The sequence below is a fragment of the Pholis gunnellus genome (assembly GCF_910591455.1).
Source record: "Pholis gunnellus genome assembly, chromosome: 16".
Lineage (NCBI taxonomy): Eukaryota > Metazoa > Chordata > Actinopteri > Perciformes > Pholidae > Pholis > Pholis gunnellus.
In genome coordinates, this window is record NC_136543.1 from 6,209,336 (window position 1) to 6,232,918 (window position 23,583).

Here is a 23,583-nt window from a genome sequence, read left to right on the forward strand (position 1 = left end):
CATTGAGTTCTTGTAGACGTTAACTGTGGAACACACTGGTGTTATTGTTGTGTTGAGACTCAGCTCATCCACCACTATCTGCTGACATCTAGTGGACTTTTAGCAGCATAGCATTCAATGTGAGGACCTGGTGATGATTCCACATGCTCACAGATGTATCATATATATATATATATATATATATATATATATATATATATATAATATATATATATATATATATATATATATATATATATCTCATCAGTAGACCTCGCATAAACTTATAAATTCCCTTAATTAAGAAATCCTTTTAAAATGTATCTATTCAGCGCTTCATATTGCTACATTTTCACATTAAACTATATTTGAGTTTAGCAGTTTTAGTACAGTACTTCTAGATACAGAAAATGTAGTAAGTACTAATTCAGCATACTATCTGAAAGTATACTCTCTTCATTCTGAAATCATTTTTTTTTCCCTTCTTGCCCGCACAGCTGTTCACTGCAACCTGAGCCAGAATGGCATCGACCACCAGATGTGCCCGGAGGACATGACGTCACAGCTGGAGGAAGAGGAGGAGTCGGTGGACGCGGGGGCTGCGCTGCTGGACGACGACAGCCCGAGCTACCGGGACGTCAGCCCGCCCATGTACCAGCGCCGCCCGCCGCCACACCGCTCCGTCTCCGAGTCGGAGCTGTCGCGGGTAAGAGTCGGCCCTGAAAGGGTCGTACGCAGGAAAAGCCGTCGGTTCAATTTAGAGAGCTTCATGCCAGTGCAGTCCACGCTCATTACAAAGGATTTATCGTCTTTAGCGCTCTACTCTGAATACTTGTCAATAAAAATTTGTGAAAGTCGCCGTCTAAAGACATGATGTGTAAACAAGTTTTTATTATAGCATCTTTCAACCTATTCTGATTTCAGTGCTTGTTTATAGAAGTGTCCCTCTGCGGTAGTAGTTAGCAGTTACTTTTCCAATTAGATTATTAAAACAAAATATCATCAGTAAATACATTAGGATGTATTATTACAGTGTATAAAGTAGTTTACATCAGCGCCGACTTTACCAGCTGAAACATTAAAGTGATTTTTACACATTAATGCTTTATTCTGAGGCGGGTTGTTCTGCATTATAAGTACTGATACTTTTGATACTTGATGAATTCTACTCAAATTGTGAATGCAGGGCAAAAAACGTGTAAGTGTCACAAACGTTTGTTTGCCACAGAGTTTATTTTCGTTATTATTTCATTTGTTTTTTGTGGAGGAAACCGATGCGATGCTGACTTCCAGGGTTAGCCTACGAGCGTGTTAGCACGCCGACGTTAGCATTTAGTTCAGAACACCGTTGTGGTCAGATTTACAGTCAGAAAAACATCCCGCTTGCAACACATACGCAAGAAACAAGTCAACCACCATCTTAATAATAATGCCCTATGTTCCCCCACATCCACCTCTTCAGTAAAGACAAATAATTTAACAGGGAACGAGCGAGGCGAGCTGTTGGTTCAACTCTCCCGCTGTGTTTCTGATAAAAGATCAAAGGATCCGTCGTCAGCGATGCAGAATAAATTCCTGACTTCCTCTCCAGAAATAGACTGCGCGGTTGGGACAGTGGGAGGAGACGGAATTGATTGCTCCCAACACACACACACATACACAAAAACACTCTCTCTCTTACATCCTCTTTTCTCTGTGTGAAATCTGTGATAATCAGCTGTCAATCAAAGTGGAAGAACTTTGAGTCGGACGTAGTCCTGTGTGTAAACACCAGACAGACAGCCAGGCCTCGGTTCAATTAGTGCAAACAAACACGTACAGCACGCGCACACACACACACACACACACACACTTTGAGACGCTCTGTATTGTGCTGTAACTGTTAGTTCGTATGTGGCGATCCTGTGTCAGTATCTCTAACATACCATCTGCGCTTTGTGGTTTTTGCAGGTATCATCATGTCATTTTATATCGCAGCACCTCTCCGTTTACAGCTGAACTGCATTAGCTGAAATGAATTAACTGACTGCACGTTCAGTCTCAGTGTTGTGTCTCTGGATTGCACTTAATAAGAATGAGTTTCTTTTCTCTTTGGGGGGGAAGTTCAAAAGATCAAGTACAGAAAAGGCTGTAATTACATTGAGCGGCAATCTATTCTATCATGCAACACAGCCAAGGCACACATAGTATTTATTAATATGTTGATTAAGAGCTTGATGAGGAGGTTTGCAGTGTTGTCATTGACTTCACTGTTGGCAGTTAAAATCACAGTGAAAACAGCAGTTGGAGCATTTACAGCGTCAGTAATGTCATGTACATCCAAGTGAAATTAGATCTCTATGTGATATGAGAGTGTACACATGTAGTACAAATCACTTCTGAGAACGAACGAAATGATATTTTAAAATATTTCAAAAACGTACATGACGAAGAGATTCTGATCAAATGGACCATGTAACCTATTTTAATCACTCAAAAACATATATATACACAAAATACTTCAAGGTACTACAAGTACTACCACAATTCCACCTATTTCTCGCCAGGAGAAGGCGAGCAATGTTCACCGTTATCGATCCCAGCCACGATCTACGGCACTTTCACACACACACGTCATATCCAGGAGGACGAGGAGAACACACTGCATCGAACTATAGCTTCCAAATTATTCTACTTTAAACCGTTATAAAGTTACTGTTGATCTGCCACAGATATCAACTCAGCCCATCATCATAAACATTGAAACGCTCCGTACCTTTTAGATGTTTCCTGGATGAAAATCAGTTTTCGATTATTTTATTGGCTTAGAATTCTGTAAACAACTCAAAGAACTACACTGCCCAGACTCTTCCGTGTTCAATTCTGTGGGAATTGCGCAAATCGGCCGATCACAGGCTGTGTTAGGTTCAAATACATCACGTAAAACTGAAATTCTGACGAAAATGAGCCATATTTTACAAGTTTTTATATGGCCCAGGCTCTCAAAATGATGTCAAACTGCTGTATTAGATAGATTGAACACTATTAGTGCTAAAATAAGTGAAATAAATAGTTATATAGTATATAAAAGTACAATAAGACAGCGATATGTGCTCCTTCCAAAATCAAAAAAATCGCGGACCCGACTGTTGTCGGTGCTCAGGCCCTAAAAAAGGGAAATTCCTGTTTTGAATCAGGAATTAAAGATGTCTCAAGCAACATTTGTAATATATACGAGAGAACATCTTGCGATGAGATGTCACCAGCCACAAGGACAAATGGGGCCGGGGGCGTAAAGTAGGTGGGGCCAATGGCCCCTTACCCACTTCCTACTAATATCTCGATCTATAATCTCGCATATCCGTGAGTTCTGTCACTTTATTCTCAGAGAATAACTATAATTTTTTTTTTGCTCTGAATACTACAACCTTCCGCGGTTCCTTCAATATTTTCTCTAGTGGCCCTGATACCGTCGTATGACCCGGATGAAGGCCCGAACTTCTAGAAGTAGACGATGTAGACCCAGAGCGGCCTACATCGAATCGGGCACTGTCTGATCAAACAAACAAGTACTCCACACATTTGATGCCAGAGCTAAGACTAAAGAAGCATTAAGGTTTGACACCCCAAAAACACTTTTAATCAGCTTACTGGTGCAAAACATCTCATCAGGACTGTTGACTAAGAGAAGGTACTCTAATATCAGAATATATGCTGAGGATTGTTTTGTTATTGGAAAATCAAAGAAGCTCACTCTTCTGGTTTTCATGTAAGACGTACTGTAAGTACCCATGATACGTCAATTGGCTTTGAATGATCATGGCATAATGAATCTAGTCTGTGTATGTCATTTCAGTTCACACCAGCGGTGTTCATTTTCAAATATTGACTCAAAGCTGAATTCCCCCCCCCCCCCCGTCTGGACTTTTTAATGGAGCCGAGGTTCAGCCGTAGATTCAAACGCGAGGCATAAAAACAGCCATTTAGACTCCGAGGACGGCTGTAACATCCGTAGCAAGTCATCTCATCTCGGTCGTGATTGATATCAAGCACAAGGTGAATACATCTTGTTTGGTGTTAACCCTCCCTTGCGGGGCTTTATGGACCCTGCACGAATCCCAGGGTCGAGGGACAGGGAAGGGGTCCTGCCCACCTCCTTTAATGCACCATGTAGTAAAGTTGGCAGACAGTGGGCTTCTTCACGAGGGCTTATTCATTTATCCAGCACAGCGTGTTGTTCTCTGTCAGCCGTCCGCGGCTCTCTGGACACACACACACACACACACACACACACACACACACACACACACGTGTGGACGCATCTCATTTCCATCCTTCATTCCTGTATGTAACGGATTAATTAATACAGGGAATTTTCATCTCCTGCCAGCTCTGGCCGAGAGGAACGGAGCGAGGCAGGGAGAGAGGGAAGTGAGAGAGAGAGAGAGAGAGAGAGAAGGAGAGCGAGAGAGGGAAGTGAGAAAGAGAGAGAGAGATGCCAGAGCTGTTAATTAGCTGAGCAGTGGAGATGGGGGCCGACGACCCTGGGCTCCGTGTCTCAAACAGCCATTCACTCAGTCAACATGACACTAATGGCAGTGGCCCTCCTCCTCCTCCTCCCCCCTCTCTGTCCAGTCCCTCTCACAGAGCGGTTGCAGTGTCTAGTCGGAACACTAGAGGGCAGTATGTAACAGTGTTACAATAGTCAGGGGAAGGATCACAGTCGAATGCAGCCTTTTGCGGTTTCCCTGGTATTCTTAAAATAAATGGAGGGAATGTAAGCGGAGTCAGAATTTCTGTGCGATGGATTTACACACTGACAAGTCAGAGCAGAATGTATGAGTCAGACAGTGAAGCATGATTTTTTCAGCATAGCTAAGCTTCCATACATAACGGGATCCTGGTATTCAAAAGGATAATGAATGAGAAAACAGTAATGTAGAATATGTCTCCATAGAAGAAGTTATAATTATTGTAAATACTGTACCGGACTAAACACTAGTCCTCATCTGATAAGTACAATTTATTACATGTTCAGCAGTGTGTGTCAAGTTGTTCTAGTCATAAATCTGTAATAGACATCGTCTTTTGGTTAGGCGCCCAAGCAAATAATGAAAGTTTAGAGTGTAAAGCGGCTTGGACCATTATGATGGAAGTGTATCATAAGTTGTTGCAGCAATTTTGGGGTTGAAAATGTGGGGTTGTGATTTGGTATCGATAGCTTCAATAGCTTTTGAAATTTTGAGATTGCAAAGTTTCAGTTATTGTTTGTTGTATGGTTATACATATATTATTTTTTTTTATCTCAGCATCACTAGAAGAAATTCCTATTCCCCTTTATTTCCAAATTCTACTGTTTTGATGCATCTCTCACTAGTCTGGAAACCTTCTCCCCTCCCAGCTTGTATTAAACAGGCTTTAGAAAATTAGGATTTAGGAAATGATCTGTTCCCACTTTTAATGAAAATGTAGTTGAATTGTCCCCATTTCTCTCTTAAATGAAGACATCTTCAAGAAAAAGTCTGTAGAATGACTTATTTTTAACTTAGACACTCGTATATAGTGTATACCAATGTGTAGTTCACCAACTATTGCTTTATAACAGATGCATTACACCTCTATATGTAGAAACTGAGCCTGTCCTTGTGTCCTGATATACCACTCTGACGTCTCATGTGTTTCTGATTGGGACTGTTTTGAACGCAGCTGCGTTTCATCCCCAACAAACGACATCTCTGCTAATGGCAGCTGCAACGCGTCTCATAAACATCCGCAGCTCTTGTGCCGTCAAAGAGGAATTGATTGGTTTGTTTTTTTTGTTCGCCCTTGTTCAATAAATGAAACGCTGCCCTCTTCTATTGTCCGGGAAAATATCCAGGGTCGAGGTTCATTCGTGGGTATTTTCCGGGGAAGTAAACACAACCATGGAATATGTGTGACATTCTAAGGTCCTTTGTGGCCATTTTAATAAGAAATACAGTACAAGCGGCATCGACGAAACAACGTCATGTTGCTAATCGCGGCTGCAGTTAACACTTTTAATTGAGTGTGCAGCCGTTTGACCCTGCAATCAGCCCAGCAATCGTGGAGACCAAATGAAGGGAGGGGGGTTGTCGCCGCTCTCCTTCACAACACGGCCGTTGTTCCAACACAACTGCCAAACTCACTCCCAGTCACACAATGTTTGTTTTTTTGGTCGCTGGAGCGCTTTAAATTCCCAGCTCCGCTTTTGTATTCCCGCACCGCCTCCACAAAAAAAGGAGGGGGGGGGGCATGTGATTGCCTCTTGATTAATTTAGCCGAGTGCATCCATATTGGATCTTTTTAAATGCTTATCAGCGATTACATGCTTCATTATGTTAGTAATAGTTCTCCACTGTGGTCGTTAATGTGTGGATGTTTATTCCAAGACTCAGAAGTTCTTTTTTTTTCGTGTTTTAGGTTGTGCGCCCCCCCCTTCCTCCCTAAGGCTTTATTCCTCGTCTTTTTAATTTCTGAGGTTGTCCTTGCTCTGTTGCTAAGGTAACGATGAAGAATACTGGTAGCTGCGCTGGGCTTTCAGCTATCAATTAAAGCCAAGGACGGCAACGCGCTGCACGCACGTTGGCACACATGGTGATTGGATGCTTTCTCTGCCCGGGCTGCACATGTGGTTATATATATTTATATATATGTGTGTGTATATGTGTGTCTTTGCCCGTTCCCCAGACGTATCCCACTTAGAAATAAAGCAAGCTTCCCCTCTCACCCCTGCGCTGTCACTCAAATCTCTAATTGGCCCGGAGTCTCTTGAACACAGCTCTTTGAGCATGATTGTGCTCGTGTTTTCTTCCCTCTGCTGTTTTCTCTCCGCCCTTTTGGCTCAGCCGACCGGCCGGCCGGCTGGCTGTCAGTCTGTCTGTCTGGCTGGCTGGCTGGCTGGCAGGCAGGAAGGAAAGGCACCGGCTCACCTATTGTGCCCCGGCCCCGGGAACACCGCTACGGGCTAAACCAGTGCAGAATGTAAAACACAGATGGCCATTGACTCACAAATGGATTCATGGAAAAATGAGAGCGCCTCTTGGGTCAAATTCTGCCGTGTCCATTCCGGAGCACGAGCTATTTTTTTTTTCTTCTTTCCCCCTACCCTCCATATTTTATTCCTCTGCCTCATCTGTCAGTCCAGCCATCCTCCACACTCCCAGCATCCTCTCCTCCTTACCCGCTACACTCCCAAGCTCCCCTTTCCTCTCACACACACACTCCTCCTCTCTTACTCTCTCTCTCCTGTAGCCGCAGGCCCCTAGTCAGGGTTAATCAGCTTTAAGTTGATATGTGTTTAATGGTTAATGTGGTTTTCTTCCTGCGATGTCACTCCCCCCCCCCCCCCCCCCCCCCCCCCTGCCCTGCGGATTCACCCAACCACGCATGCTACCCGAGCAATCGCGGCCTCGCCTACCTCCTCGCTTTGACTGTCAAAACCAGCCGAAACCGGCGCGCACATCTCCCCCAATTTCTCTTTCTCTCCGGGACGCTAGATATAGCGAGTGAGTGGGAAGGAGCTGTGGAGAGACAGAGCGAGGGAGAGAAAAGGGTGAGGCGGTGCCATATAATAAGAAACAGGTGAGAGAGAGAGAGGGAGATGGGAAAGATGAGAGCGCCAGTATGTGGGGAGAGGAAGTGCGAAAGACAGTGTGATAGATCTGACAGGGACTGAGAGAGATCGAATATGGGGGAGAGATGAGAGATTGGGGGGGGGGGGGGGGGGGGGGGGGAGGCAAAGCAAAGCCGAGGAAATGCTGCCAGTACCTGTTATTCAGCTCTCCTCCGGGCGGAGAAGAGAAGGGCTTCCATTGCTATGCCGCACCACACGGCAGCCTAGAGAGCAGGCTGGAGTGGATGGGAGTGGATGTGAAATTTTAATCACCTCTCTCCGTTTGTAATTTTTAGCAGCCCCCTCAATCGAACTCCAAAAGCATCGCCAGCACTTCCAAGAGCGATGCTCCGGCAGGATATTTCAACTTGTAACCAGAGTAGTGCAATGCAGATGCGTGCACATGTGTACTGTATGTTTAACTGTTACATTCATTCTGATATATATATATATATATATATTAAATTACATGTCATACGTTGGTGCAGATTGGATTAAAGTGTTACAGCTGCATTGGTGGAGTTCGTCCGGCCGTCTGCGATATATCTCCGGGAACGCCTGGAAGAAGTTTGCCAAATTTGGAACAAACGTCCACGTGGACTCAAGGATGAACTGCTTAGAATTTGGAGGTCAAAGGTCACTGTGATCAAACAAAACATGTTTGGCCATAACTCAAGATATGCTGATGATTGATATTAATGATGCCAATTTTACACAAATGTAATGACATTTTGGAGAGATGTGGATGGAGACTGCAACTTGACTGGTTGACGGAGGCCCAAGACCGTCAGGCGGTCATTTTAGTTTCCCCACATCTTTAATTGATTCATTGTTTGAGTAAAATACTCCAAATATCTTTGATTCTAGCTTCTCCGTGTTTTATTTAAGCTTGTTAGTTTTTTGACTGTTCTGTAGGTGTCAATTTGGGCTCTGGGACATTTTGATGGACATTTTTCCCTATTTTCTGGTTATATATAAAATATTTATTGAGAAAATAACAACAACAAAATACACGCCTGCTGGATTTGGTCTCCACGGTATTAGACAGAGTTATGGTCTGGTTTTCACAATGTTTTTATGTGTTGTTTTTACTAGTTAATAAAAACAAGACGTGTTTGTGGTAATGAGCTGTTCAAGGTAGCGATCTGTCAATAAAAGCTGCTATAAATTATGCAGGTTGCAAAACATTCTCACTTTTTTTCTGACAAAAGAAAACATAATTCCAGGCCTTGGGGCTACAATGCAGTTTGGGGAGAGAAAAAAGTGAATGTCAACACAAACATTTACTTGTAATGGGTTCCTTAATGCTGGGGAGGCGGGGTCTGGATCAAGCACGTTAACCCTCGACTGATTGTAGAATCATTAAGGTAAACTGCATAGCAGCATTTTTATGAAACATTCTCCTATAATCAGAACATTGTGATTATAAAGGAGAGCAGTATACATAACCCCACCAACCTCTCACCAATGTTGTTCATCAGCAGACTTAACAAATGCTCTGAAGAAGCACAAGCCAATCAGAGGCAGAGGGAGGCGGGTCATATGGATGGGGGGGGGGGGGGAGAAATCAAGCAAACTATGGTGAAGAACAGGCTGTGCAACGGCCAATGGCTGTGAAAGAGGTCATTTCGCATGCAGATGAAAGGGCATTTCAACATTTCTCTTTTTTTTTTTGCTCGTATGTCACTGCACTAAAAAGATGAATACTTTATTGATCCTGGAGGAGGGGAAATGTCACACAGCAGCCAGTAAATATAATATGACAAGATCAGTCAGGCGGAAGGTGTCACTCGACTGCACTCCGACCCGTCGGTGGAAAACAACGTCAGGCAACTTGTATTTTATTAGACGGCTACTGCAGTCCTGCCAACTCGTGCTCTGACCGAAATGTGTGAGTTGTCGTCCAAAAGCAGTGCCCTAAACAGGATCTCTAAACAAGAACAGTGGCGCCACAGTTCATCAAGCTTGTTAAAACAAAACAAAAAAGGGTCTTGTCCAACTGCATCGGTACATGTTAAGGTTGATTCTGAAGTGAAAACATGAGTTTCTAATTCTAATTTTACATTTCCTTGTTTGTCTCAGCCAGGATATGTGAAGCTGTCCAAGCCGGTGGCCCTGTGGACCCAACAGGACGTTTGCAAGTGGCTGAAGAAACACTGTCCCAATCAGCACCAGATCTACAGCGACTCCTTCAAACAGCACGACATCACAGGTACTGATTCACACTTTCACTGACCGGGCACACCGTCTGTCCTGGAAGATGGTCTTCCACCGTTCATTTATTCGTCTTGTTTTCACGCCGTCGCGACGGCGACAGATACGTTCTTTGGGCCGTAGCTTTTTGGACGGACATGGACGTAAACTGCAGCATGGCTTTTGATTATTCTTTATCAGGTAATCAAAAAACATGGGATCAGTGCTGTTACTAGGTGATTAGTTGTAAATGCTTGCAGTTACATTGTTGGAAATGACCTCACAATCCAATGCACAGCTATATACGCGAGGGTTATTTGCAATCGTCAAGTGTTTGTCGAGTCAGTGTAGGAGAATTCATATTTGTGACTTTGAGTCCCATGCAGCAACATTCTCTTAAATAAGGAAAAAATAAGAGAAGTCAACTCCAGATGCGCGAAACCTCCTTAACCATCCAAACCTGCTCTTGCTCAGGTGTGCTGAGTGATTAACCCCACATTATCAACACTGGAGGCCTGTGGCTCATTGTGTATTATTAGCATAGGTAACGCCCCCTAAACACTATATAAGGACATGGCTGTGTGCCGTGTGCAAACACTCTGGCACCTGCCCACGAATTGGAGAGATGCCACTGAAAAAAAAGGTTGTAAGAATAAGAACTTCAGCGGTAGTGAAGTTGAGGTATACTGTTAAATGAACTGAAATAAAGCAAACACAGAATTCTCCAAAGCACCGGTACTGACGTTACAGGGAGAGCAGTATGGTACAGTAAGGCATTCAGAAGCTACATGGAGGTATTTGCCTTCAAGTCGATGAGGCCAGGCCTCATCCATAACATCCCAGGTGCGATCTCTGCAGCCTCTGTCTGCCCACGCACCGCTCGCTGCCGGCGTCACCGCCGACGACAGCCGCCGCGTCAATCAATCCCCGCTAACGAGGCTCCTCAAGGTCAGCCCGGCGCTAACGACGCTCCGGTCCGCACAGACGACCGTTAATTGCCGTTGCTCTCTGCACCCCCCGGAGCACGACTGATCACATTTACATGTTTATCTGTTGCTTTCGGGGACCTCCTCAACTCGCATCGCTCGGCGACCATGATAATGATTCAGGGCCCCATTTTATCTTGTGATGCATTTTCTTTCTCGCTCAACCGCTGTTTTTCAATCCATCGTCAAGCAGAAGCATTTTGGGAAAATTTTCTTTTCTTTTAAGTTCGAGGTGCGGTTGAAGCATTTATTTTTCCTACTTATTTGGGTGCAAAATGAGTTAGTCGCGGTAATAATTCAGATGAAATACAAGGCACATACACAACAAGTGCATCCAGAGGATAGCGCTGAAAACGCACCTCTTATCTCACCCACGCAGTGTTTGTTGCATTCAAAAAAAAGAAAATCCTGTCAAGTGCAGTCATTCAGCTGCTAGAGAATTTCTCAAGAGGGCCATATCTAATTAAGGAAAATGAATCTTAACTTTAACATTAACTGCCTCAGTGTTCCTGACAAGCCTAATGCATTCAGTTTCAGTCTGTACATAAATCATATTTTCTTGAATTAGTCTTTCGGTGATTAAAACATTAGATCGTAGCCTCCTAATGGCGTGTTGACTTAATGATATGTGTTTGTTATGAAGGTGTAATGATTTTTACAGGATTATACAAACAGAAGAAAGGGTTAACCAAATAGGCATGCACATACAGTACAATCACACACACACGCGTGTGATTTTCCTACTGGCACAATTAGGAGATAATGACATGCGCAAATTCAGTTTGTCTTCACAACGAGCATTAATTAACAGAACCCAATTAAAACAGGCCAGGCCACACCGATTGGGCTCACGAGGCAATTTGCATCCCAATCAATCTTTGAAATATTATGCAGATCGCTTTTTTTTCCTTTTTTTCTTCTCAATTGTTCCTACACCCTGTTAGAATAAACAAGAGGCAAACAAATGATGAACGGAATATTGTTGGGGAAAACAATCAAGCGTGGAGAAACAAACAGTGAGTGTGAATACGTTTATAAGGTCACGCGGCCGTGCATCTGAGCATATCTACTTGTTCAGTGTGCTCGTCGTACAATAGCTGCAACCCTTTGATAATTGAGAGAGTGTGCGTGTGCGTGTGCGTGTGTGTGTGTGTGTGTGTGTGTGTGTGTGTGTGTGTGTGTGTGTGCATCGATTTGGTTTGCAGAACATCGGATTTTCCAACCCAGAGCGTCTCTTTGCTGTATTTCCCGTCCGATCCGTCAACAGACTACTGGAATACTCCACTTTTCAGCTGCCAGCGGTATTCAGATCTCACTTCTCTTGGCAGACTAGTCGTCCCTCCATAAAGTACCGAAATCAATAAACGCTCTCAATTCCAGATCATAATTCAAGCAGGCATTTGCCTCCGCCCTCCTTCGACATGACAACAGCGGCGGGGGAATCGCATTTCACCGCTTCTCGGGGCCGGCGCAACGTTCCGACGCCGAACGACTTCAGTATGCAGCAGCTGGCTCCCTGCTGGGCTCCTGTAACCACAGCCAAAAAAAAAAAAAAAAAAAATCAATGTTTCCCATCCTCCCTCACGCACGCACTGCCAAGAAACCCGCCGCCCCCCCCCCCCAGTCCTCACCTCCCACCCCCAACAGAGACGGCGGCGAAATTTGACTCCAGCACCAGAGCTGCCATTAAAAAGGCATTAAAGCATATTAAGGCATAATTAGATATTAGTCCCTAATCCGTTGTAATTACAAGGCCGGAGCTCTTTTGGGTGGGAGAGTAGCTTGGCATGAAGAATTAGTTAAATGCACAATTTGCGATACCTTGGATGTAATCAGCGCGAGATGGGTGATGAAGTAATCAACAGCAAGAGGACGGAAGAGGGCGAGTCACCGTTTAAGTTGTGTTTTCTGTCAGAGAGGCCCATTGCATCACGTTGTGGAAGTTCAGAGCCTCTCTTAAGGCATTTAAAGGCAGAATTGGATGCAGCTGCGGAGGCTGGCTGCAGGGGCGGCTTTACAAACCTTTGAGTCATTTGTTAATGAGTTAAAAAATGCGTCGGCGCTCACATTTACAGCTCTGGTTCTTGGCCATAACGAAGTCTACATTATTACAAATGGCATTCCTTATTTGTTACTCAGTATATACGATTGCCAAATTGACAGCTTTAGATATTCTAGTATTAAATGATGTCGATAAATATCCCACAGCCGCGGATAGATTGAGACGACGACTCCCTGGACTCAGGTAGTATAAAGGGCCCCCCATCCCCCACCTTACATACTGTAAGAGCAAGACACCCAGACTGAAAGAGACACAGAACAAAGTGTGGAATTTCTGCGGCTTTGATTAAAAAAAAATAAAAACAGAGACAGCGGTGCGGTGTGAATTGGGAATACCACTTTAACCATCCATCGATGAGGCTGTTTTTCCTCGCACAGGAACACTCCAGCAGCCTTGTAATACCGCTTGACGTATGGTGTCATAAGGCCTCGCTCTAAATAATTAATAGCCTGTAATATTAGCGGTTTAATGAAGAGTGGCCGGTATCCAGCAGCCCACACTCGACCGCTTCAGTTCTTCTAAAGGTCCGCGTTCAACCCCCTTCTGGTTGGCGGATCCATCATCCCCTCCGCTTTGAAAGCAGCGGCAGCCGCGCGGCCGCGATCGCCCTCGTCCTCTGAAGGGCCTCACGCTGGGTACAAATTGTATTTGATGTGCCGCACAACAGGATAAAAAGGTGACAAACGCTTTTTATTCCAAGAACCGGCGACGAGGACACCCAGCAACGCAGGCCTAAACAGCACTTGAGGGATGAGACAATGAATTCTGCCGGCACTGGTGCCCATTGTTTTGTGTAATTTCCAAAAGGGAAATTTGAACAGCTCGCTGCTGATGAGCTGTTCGGGGGACGATTTGATCCGCAGACGGAATGAATCGCGCTTAATGATGCCATTGGCAAGGTGATTATATAGCAATGTGTAATATAAAATTAATTACGGCTCCGCCAATTGCATGTTTTGAAAGTGTCGCCCTCGCTTTTCCATATGGAGAGTTTGGAAATGAAATGTTAGGAGAGTGTGAATGACAAAGCAGCGGAGCAGTTCCATAAACAAAGTGTAGTTAGGCTCATTATACAGTACGCACTCTTTAGTTTCACTGAAACGAGATACGCATAACAGACCAGAAATGCAGTTATGGTGCCGTTAAACTGCAGCTAGTAATGAGATGCCCCAATTTCAATAAAGAAAATAAGAGTGCAGTCGAGAAACCCATCAATCAAAGGAGTTCCCATCGACAGCATGATATGATTCGGGGATTCAAGGATCATTTTATTGTTGTTGTGCAACACAGGGTTGCACAAAGAAATGGAGCTGTAGCCCATTTGCTACAGAAGAAAAAACATTGAATTTCCATCAGGAGGAATGTAACCAGCCGCAACAAAACAACCCTCTGGTCATTCAGCATCAGGGAAACACTGTCCATCAACTCTGATTATGTCTGAGCTCAAAGCAGCACTGCTGTAGCCCATCGAGGGCAGCTTGATCCGGGATGCCACGGTGGAGCCACATCACCGAGCTGCCATTGCTGGGTTCGCCTTATTTCGTCCATCTTATTTTCCTGCGACCGGACATTAGCCAGGTCATAGCTGGGTTAGCTTAGCATCCGTTTGGTCTGGCTGATCAGGCTGATGGGTGTTCGGAAGGTGCCGCGGGCTGTGATCGTCTCAAGTGTACGCCGCACTTTATACAATACCCCTGCTTCCTCCTCCGATGTGTGAGTGAATTGGCATGAATGAGTGAATTGGCGTGAATTCCACATGCCGTACGCTCTCCAGTGACAAACGGGACAAATTACAACAAAGATTCGCAAAGTTCGTGGGAGCTACCGGCCTCTGAACCGTACATGCTGAAAGTGGACGATAGAAGATGTTGCATCACCTCCCAGCCACACTCGGTGTCTCGCTCAGTGACGGCCGGGTTTATGTGACTTGTCAGCCGACAGTGAGCACTCGCATGACAAGGATCGCGGCAGGTTGCTCCAATCGCGACTTGAGTCGTCGGAAAGTCCGCGGGCACATTCATTCGTTGTGATTTCCTTCGCGCATGACAGGATGTTAGGGCGCTGGAATCACAGCCAGCAGTCCTCCCCTTAATGACCAGGGAGATTTAGGGCGGCCTGTCTATCTCAGGACAGCTAGTTAGCTCCACAGTAAGCCCTACAGTGATTTCAGTTATCTGTACCGACGCCACGCCGTTATGGAGTCCCGGGTGTCTGCAGGTTGTTAGCCACGGCTAACCAACAGAGGTGCGGTATAATGATCCGCCAACTGAAATAGATCAGTAGTGGTGAAATCAGCATGAGGCTGCCGCTGCTGTGACAAGTGGAGGGCTGAGGCAGCTTATTATCCGCGGCGTGGGCGAGTGTTTGTGTGTCTCTCCGGCCGGCTGGACCAGTTTCAGTACTTCCACTGAACCCCGCTCTCTCTTTCTCTCTCTCGGCCTCATAACTGGCCTCCTCTCTCTCTCTCTCGCAGTCAGGGACAAGCATTAGCATCGGATCACAGGTGCTCAGTAGCTGCAGTAACCTTTTTTTTTTTAGCTGTAGGGCTACAAGCCACCGAGACAATCAGTCACCATTTACTTTAAGGGCCGCAAGCTGCTCCGTGATATCACGGCGAATGCCAGCGAGGAATCCGCCCCGGCCCTGCAGTACGTTTTGTCGTCGTCGGCTTGTTGAATCCGAAGCTTGACAGAGTGCAGTTCGCCAGATTGCAGCTCTCATAGACACGTATTTCCCCCCCCCCCCCCCCCCTTTGGCCTTTCAGAGGACACGTGTATGTGTGCACAGCTGCGCGGGAGATTTGAGAAATAGGTGTGACTGGTGTGGAAGATTTTACCCGAGGAGAATACATTCTTGCGTCACATCACCGGCGTCAAGCGCAGCTGCCAAAGCACGTCAGGCCTGAGGAGCGTGATTGTGGAGGTAGAGGAAGAGGAGGGTTAATTTGCACCCTTTGTGCTCCCGTCTCTTACCCGCGGTCGCCCCCTCACGCCGCCATAATTAGCGCGGCATTTTAGCTCCATGTGTGAAATGAAGTGCAGCATCAGTGTGTGTTTGTGTAGGTGCGACCATGTTGGCAAATATCCCCCAGCTTGCGCATGCTTTTATATCCGATGTGTCGTGTGTGTGTGTTTGTACAGATGCACTTTAAGCTCCCATTCATCAAAGCCATGGTTGACTGTGCCAGGCTATAGCTGTGGATTAATCTGCTTCAGCCCAACACTGCTGCTCACCCACCACTCATTAATCTAACTCCCAGGGACAATGTGTTTGTGTGTGTGTGTGTGTGTGTGTGTGTGTGTGTGTGTGTGTGTGTGTGTGTGTGCGCGTGTGTGTGTGTGTGCGCGTGTGTGTGTGTGTGTGTGTGTGTGTGTGTGTGTAGTCTGCTCACATCAGTGTGCTTGTGTAAAAAGTAGTTTGGCTTGGCTGCGAAAATACATTTGGAACAAGTTGACCGATCATGCGTGTTTTAGTGTAGTTACAATATAGCTCTTGTCTAATAAAATACAGATTCTTGGATGTGATTCAGAGAAGCAGGTGGAGGAGAGGCCGTTTTCTTTTCTTTCTTTTTCTTAGAGTTCAGTGAAAGCAGCAGCGGGAGCTCATCTTCCTGGGATAGAAATAGGAAATGGAATTATTCAGCTCATTCCAGCAGGAGCAGTGTGGTAGTCAAGATGCTACCTGAATGGGTAAGTGACAGTCAGGAAGAAGGGAGCTGGGAAGGCTCGAGAAAAGGAAGGAGTGAGGCTACAGGATTTTTGTATGTGCAGAAAGCGGATAGACGGGAATGTATGTTCGCTTAGTTTTCCACCCCAACGTGTTAAATTCACAATTCAAGAGGGATATGGGCTGATGGGACCAGATTTTTCCTAATACACCTTGACGGTACTGCTTCTGTTGCAGAAAAAGAACATGCCAGGTTACATGCCGCCATATAAAGCACCCGAGATAAGGAATAACAAGGGCAGGATTTTCATTGGGGTACCCAAAATAGCAGAATCCCCAGTAGAGCCACCAGATGGGGACACCACAGTGATAAAGAGGCAGAACACAAATGTCATTTCAGCAGCAAGGAAATACCATAATGTATCAAGAGTTACTGGTGCTAAATGAATGAGTAGAGTACAGTAGATTAAAGCAAATTCGAGTACATCAATCAATAACAAATACTAAAGGGGGGGGGGGGGGGGGGCATTCAAGCTGTTAACGGGCTAAATCACATGTTTAAAAATCCAAAAGCCGGTGGAATAAGCGACGTAAAATATATCTGTTTGTGCCACATCTGGTAAACCTCTGTCCTTATGGAGGCAAATTAAACCTGGAAAAGAGAGCCCTGTCATGGTGCTGTAACCTCGTAGAATTAACCATGCAGCAAGATGACTCATCATATTTTGTCTCTACCACCACATGGCCCACTCGTGGTCTTTTTTTTGTCATTTCTGATACCTTTTACAGCTGCTTCGCCATTTTTTTTATCACTCTCCAACTTTTCGCCAAGTAGCTCTCCCTCTCTTGCCTCATTTATTTCCTCTTGACCAATTTCCTCGTCCCCCCTCCTCCTCCTCCTCTACTTGTGGCCATGCAACACTGCTCAGTGTATTAATTGTGGTTTGAAAAATTCCCGGCTGAGGCTTGATGGGATTGTCGAAGCCAATGGCTCAGAACTGCAGAGCGAGAGAGTAAAGGCGTGAACTCCTCACAGAAGCTGTTCCACCCTGCTGATACTGCCTCGCCGACTGGAAGGAGCGGCGCGTTGGCACCTGCCGCCAGGAAACTGTCAGTTTGCTCGTAGTCATCGTCGAGCTTCTTATATTCCAGTCACCTGCAATGCACTTCTTGTTTTAAGATGTGGGGACACATCAGGCCTGATGTATTAAGACTTCTACAGAAAAACTTATTTAGCGAGTGAAACATTCATACTAAATGCTTTTATTGACCAATTCTAAATCATAACCGGAAGGTTTCATTAATCCTCATGTTCTGTTTTGGGGTCCAGGAGGACTGGGTTCTCTTTAAAAACTCAACAAAAATCAACTTTAAGCTCGGGTAGGGTTTTTCAATTTAGAAACCGTGTTTGTTATATTTGTCGAAATTCCCTTTTAAATCCTGATAACAATTCAATAAATCCAATGCTGACCAAAAAAAAGAGAAAATGATCTGTTATCTGTGGCTGTCGCAGGACTGTAACAAGCCCAAAGAATCATTTCATTTGGCCGGGGCCATTTCTTCCAATGCTAGCTGCTAGCTTAACAGCTGAGTACTAACAATGGCCACTTTAGTTTCTTACGTTCACAATGATCATTTTGGGGGAGTGGCTTTGGCGGGAGGCCTGAAAGGACGGGCTGTCAGTGTTGACAACTCAATGACTTTTTTGAAAGATGTAGCGACCTTTGGAGCTAGTGCTGCTAGCTAGCTTCATTGGAAAAGAGTTGGCAACACTGGGCCGGGTTTTTCCGTTGCATCATTTTTAGAATCTAACGTACTTTGGCAGGTTTTTTGCAATGTTACTGACCCAAGCTTAGTACTAGCTTAGTATTTAGGCTAAGCTAAACTAGCCGGCTGCTGGAATTAGCTTCATATTTCATGGATAGACACAAGAGTGGCATCAATCTTCTAAATTAACTCTTGGTAAGAAAGTAAAAAAGTGTATTTCCCAAAATGGTGAACCCTCACTTTTTAAATAAAGTCTAACATCTAACATGGAGTCACACCTTTGTGAAGTCTATTTGACCACCAACATGAGTAACGTCACTGAAAGTGTAACAAACGGTACCTTTCTTTGTCTGTGAATGACTTTGTGCCAAACAAAAGGCACACATAAAATATACACTCATAGCCCATATAAGATGTCAAAACAGGAAATATTATTTGGTGTAATGACAGTATGTGGTGGTTATCTCAGTATTCTGTCAACTTCATTGAATGTGCAGCAGAGGGGGAAAAGCTGCTGATTTTGCATCCCAAGCGTCTTCCTTGTGAATCACACTGTGACACTGTGAATCTCCTGGTCTGAGAGCCGTGTTTCATCTCTTGTATCTGCTGTTATTTAAGAAAGACATTACTGAAGCAGAGAAAAAAGTCAACCTCTGTTGCCATGCCGATCTATCTTTGGTTACACAACGAGGTGCCTAGTGTCGGTTGGCCAATATTTATAGACTCATAACAGCATGCGCACGCCGGTTTTTCTTCTGTCAATTTGCACGTCTCCCAGTTTCTACCCAACTTTTCCGCCCTTCTGCCCCGCCTTCGATTCATCTGTCCTGTTTCCACCTCACTAATCTTCTTCTTCCCATCTCCCCGTTTAATATCCTCCTCTCACCTCGGAGCCTTTATGACTCCACTTTGTTCTCCAGTGTTGGCACATAATATAATGGGCACTTTCAGCGCCATTTTGCGTCGGAGCGTCTTAACAGTGTCAGATATTGTACCCCCGTCTGGCCGTAGCGGCGAACGAAGAGCTGCTTTTGTTGAGGCGGTAGAAAATTAGCCCAACACTGTCAACATTATACCGCAAACACTTAAGGGTACTTAGCTTTCCCAACTACTCCCTTCTGTGCTGTGGTAGCAAAGTGGTAGTGTGAGGATCGGCATGAGCCGGCGACCTACAATAGATCGCCTAAACAAGTCACGAGACGTGCAATTATAAAGTCTGCCTATAAATTCTGTTGTAGGTCTGAAAAAAAATGTGAAATGGGAGGGGATGTTAAGAGGAGAGAGAGAACGAGGGAGAAGAATGCAACAGACTAACTTCCATCAGCCTATCGGCACTGATCTTTCCCCCTCGGCCGTCAACCAATCAGAGCCAGTTTCATGCCCAAGGAGTCATCAGGGCAACGGAGCAAAGGGGCCTGTCGGGCTCCAAGCTAACACGTAGTAATTACCCTGAATTCTCACCCTGTCTGCTTAGCATCCCACATGTTACAAAGGCAGTCGTAACAAGCGTTGATAATTACATCATACTCGACTCGCGTTTTTTTACCAGCAGCCCAAATCCCCCTCATCGACACTGATTGGATGATTAAATTATGGATTGTATACAAGGACTTGCAAATAAAGAAGAAGCTGTAAGGGATTATTGCTTAAGGGACGTACAGTGCTGATATTTATGTAAAACTGCGTTTCAGAAGAATGTGCTTCACATTGAGTGGCGCTGGGCTTAAGACTAATTGACATTCACATAACGGGCAAAGGTTCTTTAAAAATGAGTTTTTCTGTCATAGCTTGCAACCTTGAAAACCCCTCTTTATTAACATTCAACGCACAATTCGTGCGGCTGTAATCTTCCCACCACATTTGTTTGTGTGTGTGTTCCTCGCTCTGCTCCTCCACTGACATAAATGCTTTATCTGTGGCCTTTTAGAGTGTCTCCAGCTGTGCATATTGAATTCCCACTGGCTTCCCGCTCCTTCTCTCCGTTAACCCTCAGCCTGGTTGCTTTTTTTTTTTATCTCTCTGCTTAGGGCGGGCTCTGATGAGATTGACAGACAGGAAGCTGGAGAGAATGGGCATCATGCAGGAAACCCAGAGGCAGCACATCCTGCAGCAGGTCCTGCAGCTTCGCGTCCGGGAGGAAGTCAGGACCCTTCAACTTCTCACACAAGGTAGACTTTTTTTAAGCAACCGTTTTCCCCCCTCAGTCCACCATGAAATACATAACAACACACTACACATTTCACCGCGATATTATTTGTCTCTTTCAGCATAATAATTTGCTCACACAAGCTTCAAAACAAACGCTACTGTATCTGTATCTCTCCCGGGTAAAGATTATTCACAAGGACACCGACTTCTCACTTTCTGATAAATATTCAAATCATTTACTGTGCAGCATTTATGTGCACGCCATCTGTAGTCATGGCAATCACTGCATGTTTTAAAGCACACAGGAAGTGATGAATCAGAAATGGTTATGCAACTCCAAGAGTCGAGCACAGATTTTCTCCTTTTTGGTATCTTTCGACGTACCGTCATCGTGTTTGCTGACTTCTTAGTGTTAAAGTCTGCAGTTATGTCTTGCTGTCATTTAGAGCTATTGTAAGTACCTGGTGCAGCTTTAAGGCCTGGACACACCAGGGTTTAAAACACTGACATTTCAAAGTAAAAATCAATTCATTCCAGCGGAATCAGAAGGATCGGTTTGGGAATATGACCCGTAGAGTGCAACTTTGATACAGTGTGACGCGCATATTTTCACCGTTAACCAATAGGAAGCCATCTTGCCAGTGCTGAACTCTATGAGCCAGAGGGCCAAAAATAGAAGGAGCTATTGTAGCTTTGAGTAAAAACTGTCCCACAAAAGAGCAATGGGTTATCAGGCTTTATGAGAGTCCCATTAGCAACCGAGCTAAGCTAACAAGCTGGCGAGTTTGCTAAATGACCGTTAGCCAGCTTGTTAACTCTGAGAGCTTCAGTTTTTACCTCTTTGATCATGTTTTATTGAAATAGACGGTGTGTTGTGGCACTGACCAAAATGCCGGGGGGAAGTAAACAGAAACAATCAAGGACAAACAGAAAAAATACAAAATGTATTCTAGTCTATTCTTTCAGAGCTGATTTTTGACAAAAAGAAATTGGAACCCACATTGTTTACATCCACCTGTCTTCTTCATGCTTGCCTTTGTTGACTCATTGCAACAGTTCTTGGCAGAACAGTGTGGAAACAGCCCTGCGTATCATGTCACATGCATGTTACTGTGTGTATGTGCATCCATAGCACAACTAGTTATATATAAAACGTCACAGTGAACCTCGATGATCTACGACTGCACAGTTTGGGAATGGATATCTCTCCCTGTAAAAAACAATAAGCTTATTATTCGAACGTGTTATAGATTGACTGTTCGAACCACCTCTCTTACACTAACGAGGTTTGTCCAATAACAGGCAGGATTTTCCCAGACGGTCTTCATAATTCACCCGGCTTCCTCAAGCCACAGATCAAAGTTGTGACAGTAATCAATAACAATCTGAACTGTTACACATCACTGCAATAAAGAAACACAGAGGACATTAGCTAATGATTTGTATCGGTATACAATAGCTATTGGGACCTCAAGAATATTTAATTAGAAACTCATTATAACATACATACACTTGTGTGTGTATAAATAAGATACAAGCTTCCTTCAATAATTAAAGGTAAAGAGCAGCGAGTAATCTCTTGACAAAACGGTATTCCTTTAAGTGCTGTACTTGAGTAAATCTAGTTACTTTAGCTTACTCTGTTACTTTCCACTACTGTCAATAAGTATGAATCTAATTTTCTTTTATATTCACACAAGATACAACACACTCATCCAACTGAGTTACATTTGGGCTCCAACAACACTCAGCTTTCCTCTATGAACTTTGCCGTATACAACCAACGGAATTTGCATTTCATTATAAGAACACATTAGGTTCCCTGTTACACAAGGGACCCCCATCAGCCATCCTGCATTGTATTTTTTCCATATGCACACCATGGCACCCTGCAGCTTCTCCCCGTAACCTCATTTCTTTGCTGTCTACGCAACACACTTCTCACTCTGCGCAGCGCTTCATCCGTAGCATGTCTCATGACAACAGCCAGGCGCTGACGCTTTCCATCCCCAGCTTCCCTCGTCTCTACCTCAGCAGTTCTAGCAGCTGCCCACCTCCATCACCGCTTTCGGCAGCCGTCCACACCACCACCACCACCGCCGCCGCCACCGCTACCACTACCTCCGTCAGCACTCGTCTGCCCACAGACTCTCAAGCAGGGCTTTGCCGCAGGGGCTGAGAAACGAATTCGAGCGATCTTTGTCACTTTGCAATATTCTTGGAAAACATTTGGAGTGTAATAAAACGGCTTCTATCCCCCGCTGCTGTTTGGGTCCCCTGGCAAGAGGAAAATAGAAAGAGAAAGAGAGAGGGCAAGGGGAGAGTTTAGGTGAGTGATGACACTTTGCTAAAGGCCACTCTCAGCCTTCCCCCCTCCCTTTTCCTCCTCGTGCTTTCTGTTTAATCTTCGCCACTCTTCTTCTTCACTCCTCTCCTCCGTATTGATGACATGGGAAGCGACGGCCCACCTTGCCTCAGCAGCGATAGGCCGCTGGCCTCATCAGGAAGCAGCCTGTTAATAGAGCCTACCCGGGGAGAGGGGAGAGAGGACTGTAGTATTGGTGGAAGTATAGGGAATGTGGAAAGGAGGAGGAGGAGGAATGTAGAGAATGTCTTTTATTGGGATAATTGGATGTACATGCTGTTTTGCATGACATGAATTATGTATAAACTCTTAAGAATCATGACAGGGAGTAATAACAAATTGGCATAAGTGAGGATAAGGCCTTGCAAGAAATCATAATGCATAAATTCCGTACAGTTCGAATTTAATATTGCTGCTTGTCTTTGTCGTCATCATAACTATTGTTGGTGTGATGGCGAGAGATGTGGAACAGTGAGAAAGGGAGGAGAAGGAAGCAGAAGTATTTTTAAGTCTCCAAAGCTGTCGCTCCTGGAGATGCTTTTGGCAGGGCGCGAGAAATTGGAAGGAGAAATGATGGTGGAGGACGTCCAGGCCCAGGGCGCTCTTCCACGAGCTGTTGCTAGAGGGAACTGCGCTGTAACCGGCAGTAAAGCAGAGAGAGAGAGAGAGAGAGAGAGAGAGGTGGCGGGGAGTGGTGATGAGATGATGAAGAGAATAAAAGGAGGACGAGTGGTGAGAAGAGTGGGGAGAGAGGGAGACAATGAGTGTCATGAAGGTAGCAAGAGAAGGAGAGAGACAGAGGGGC

General features: G+C 44.9%; 1 protein-coding gene across 1 annotated transcript in view; it reads left to right on the top strand.

Annotated features, from left to right (window-relative positions):
- The window catches only part of samd12 (sterile alpha motif domain containing 12), a gene marked incomplete at its 3' end in the record, with an annotated part of 40,833 nt that extends 18,241 nt beyond the window's left edge, over positions 1–22,592 (top strand). Inside the window, exons 2-5 of the mRNA XM_079176233.1 lie at positions 477–685; positions 9,674–9,803; positions 20,293–20,433; positions 22,309–22,592. Coding sequence (XP_079032359.1) covers positions 477–685; positions 9,674–9,803; positions 20,293–20,433; positions 22,309–22,592 — 764 coding nt within the window. The remainder of the gene's footprint in view (positions 1–476; positions 686–9,673; positions 9,804–20,292; positions 20,434–22,308) is intronic.
- Positions 22,593–23,583: the final 991 nt, after the last annotated feature.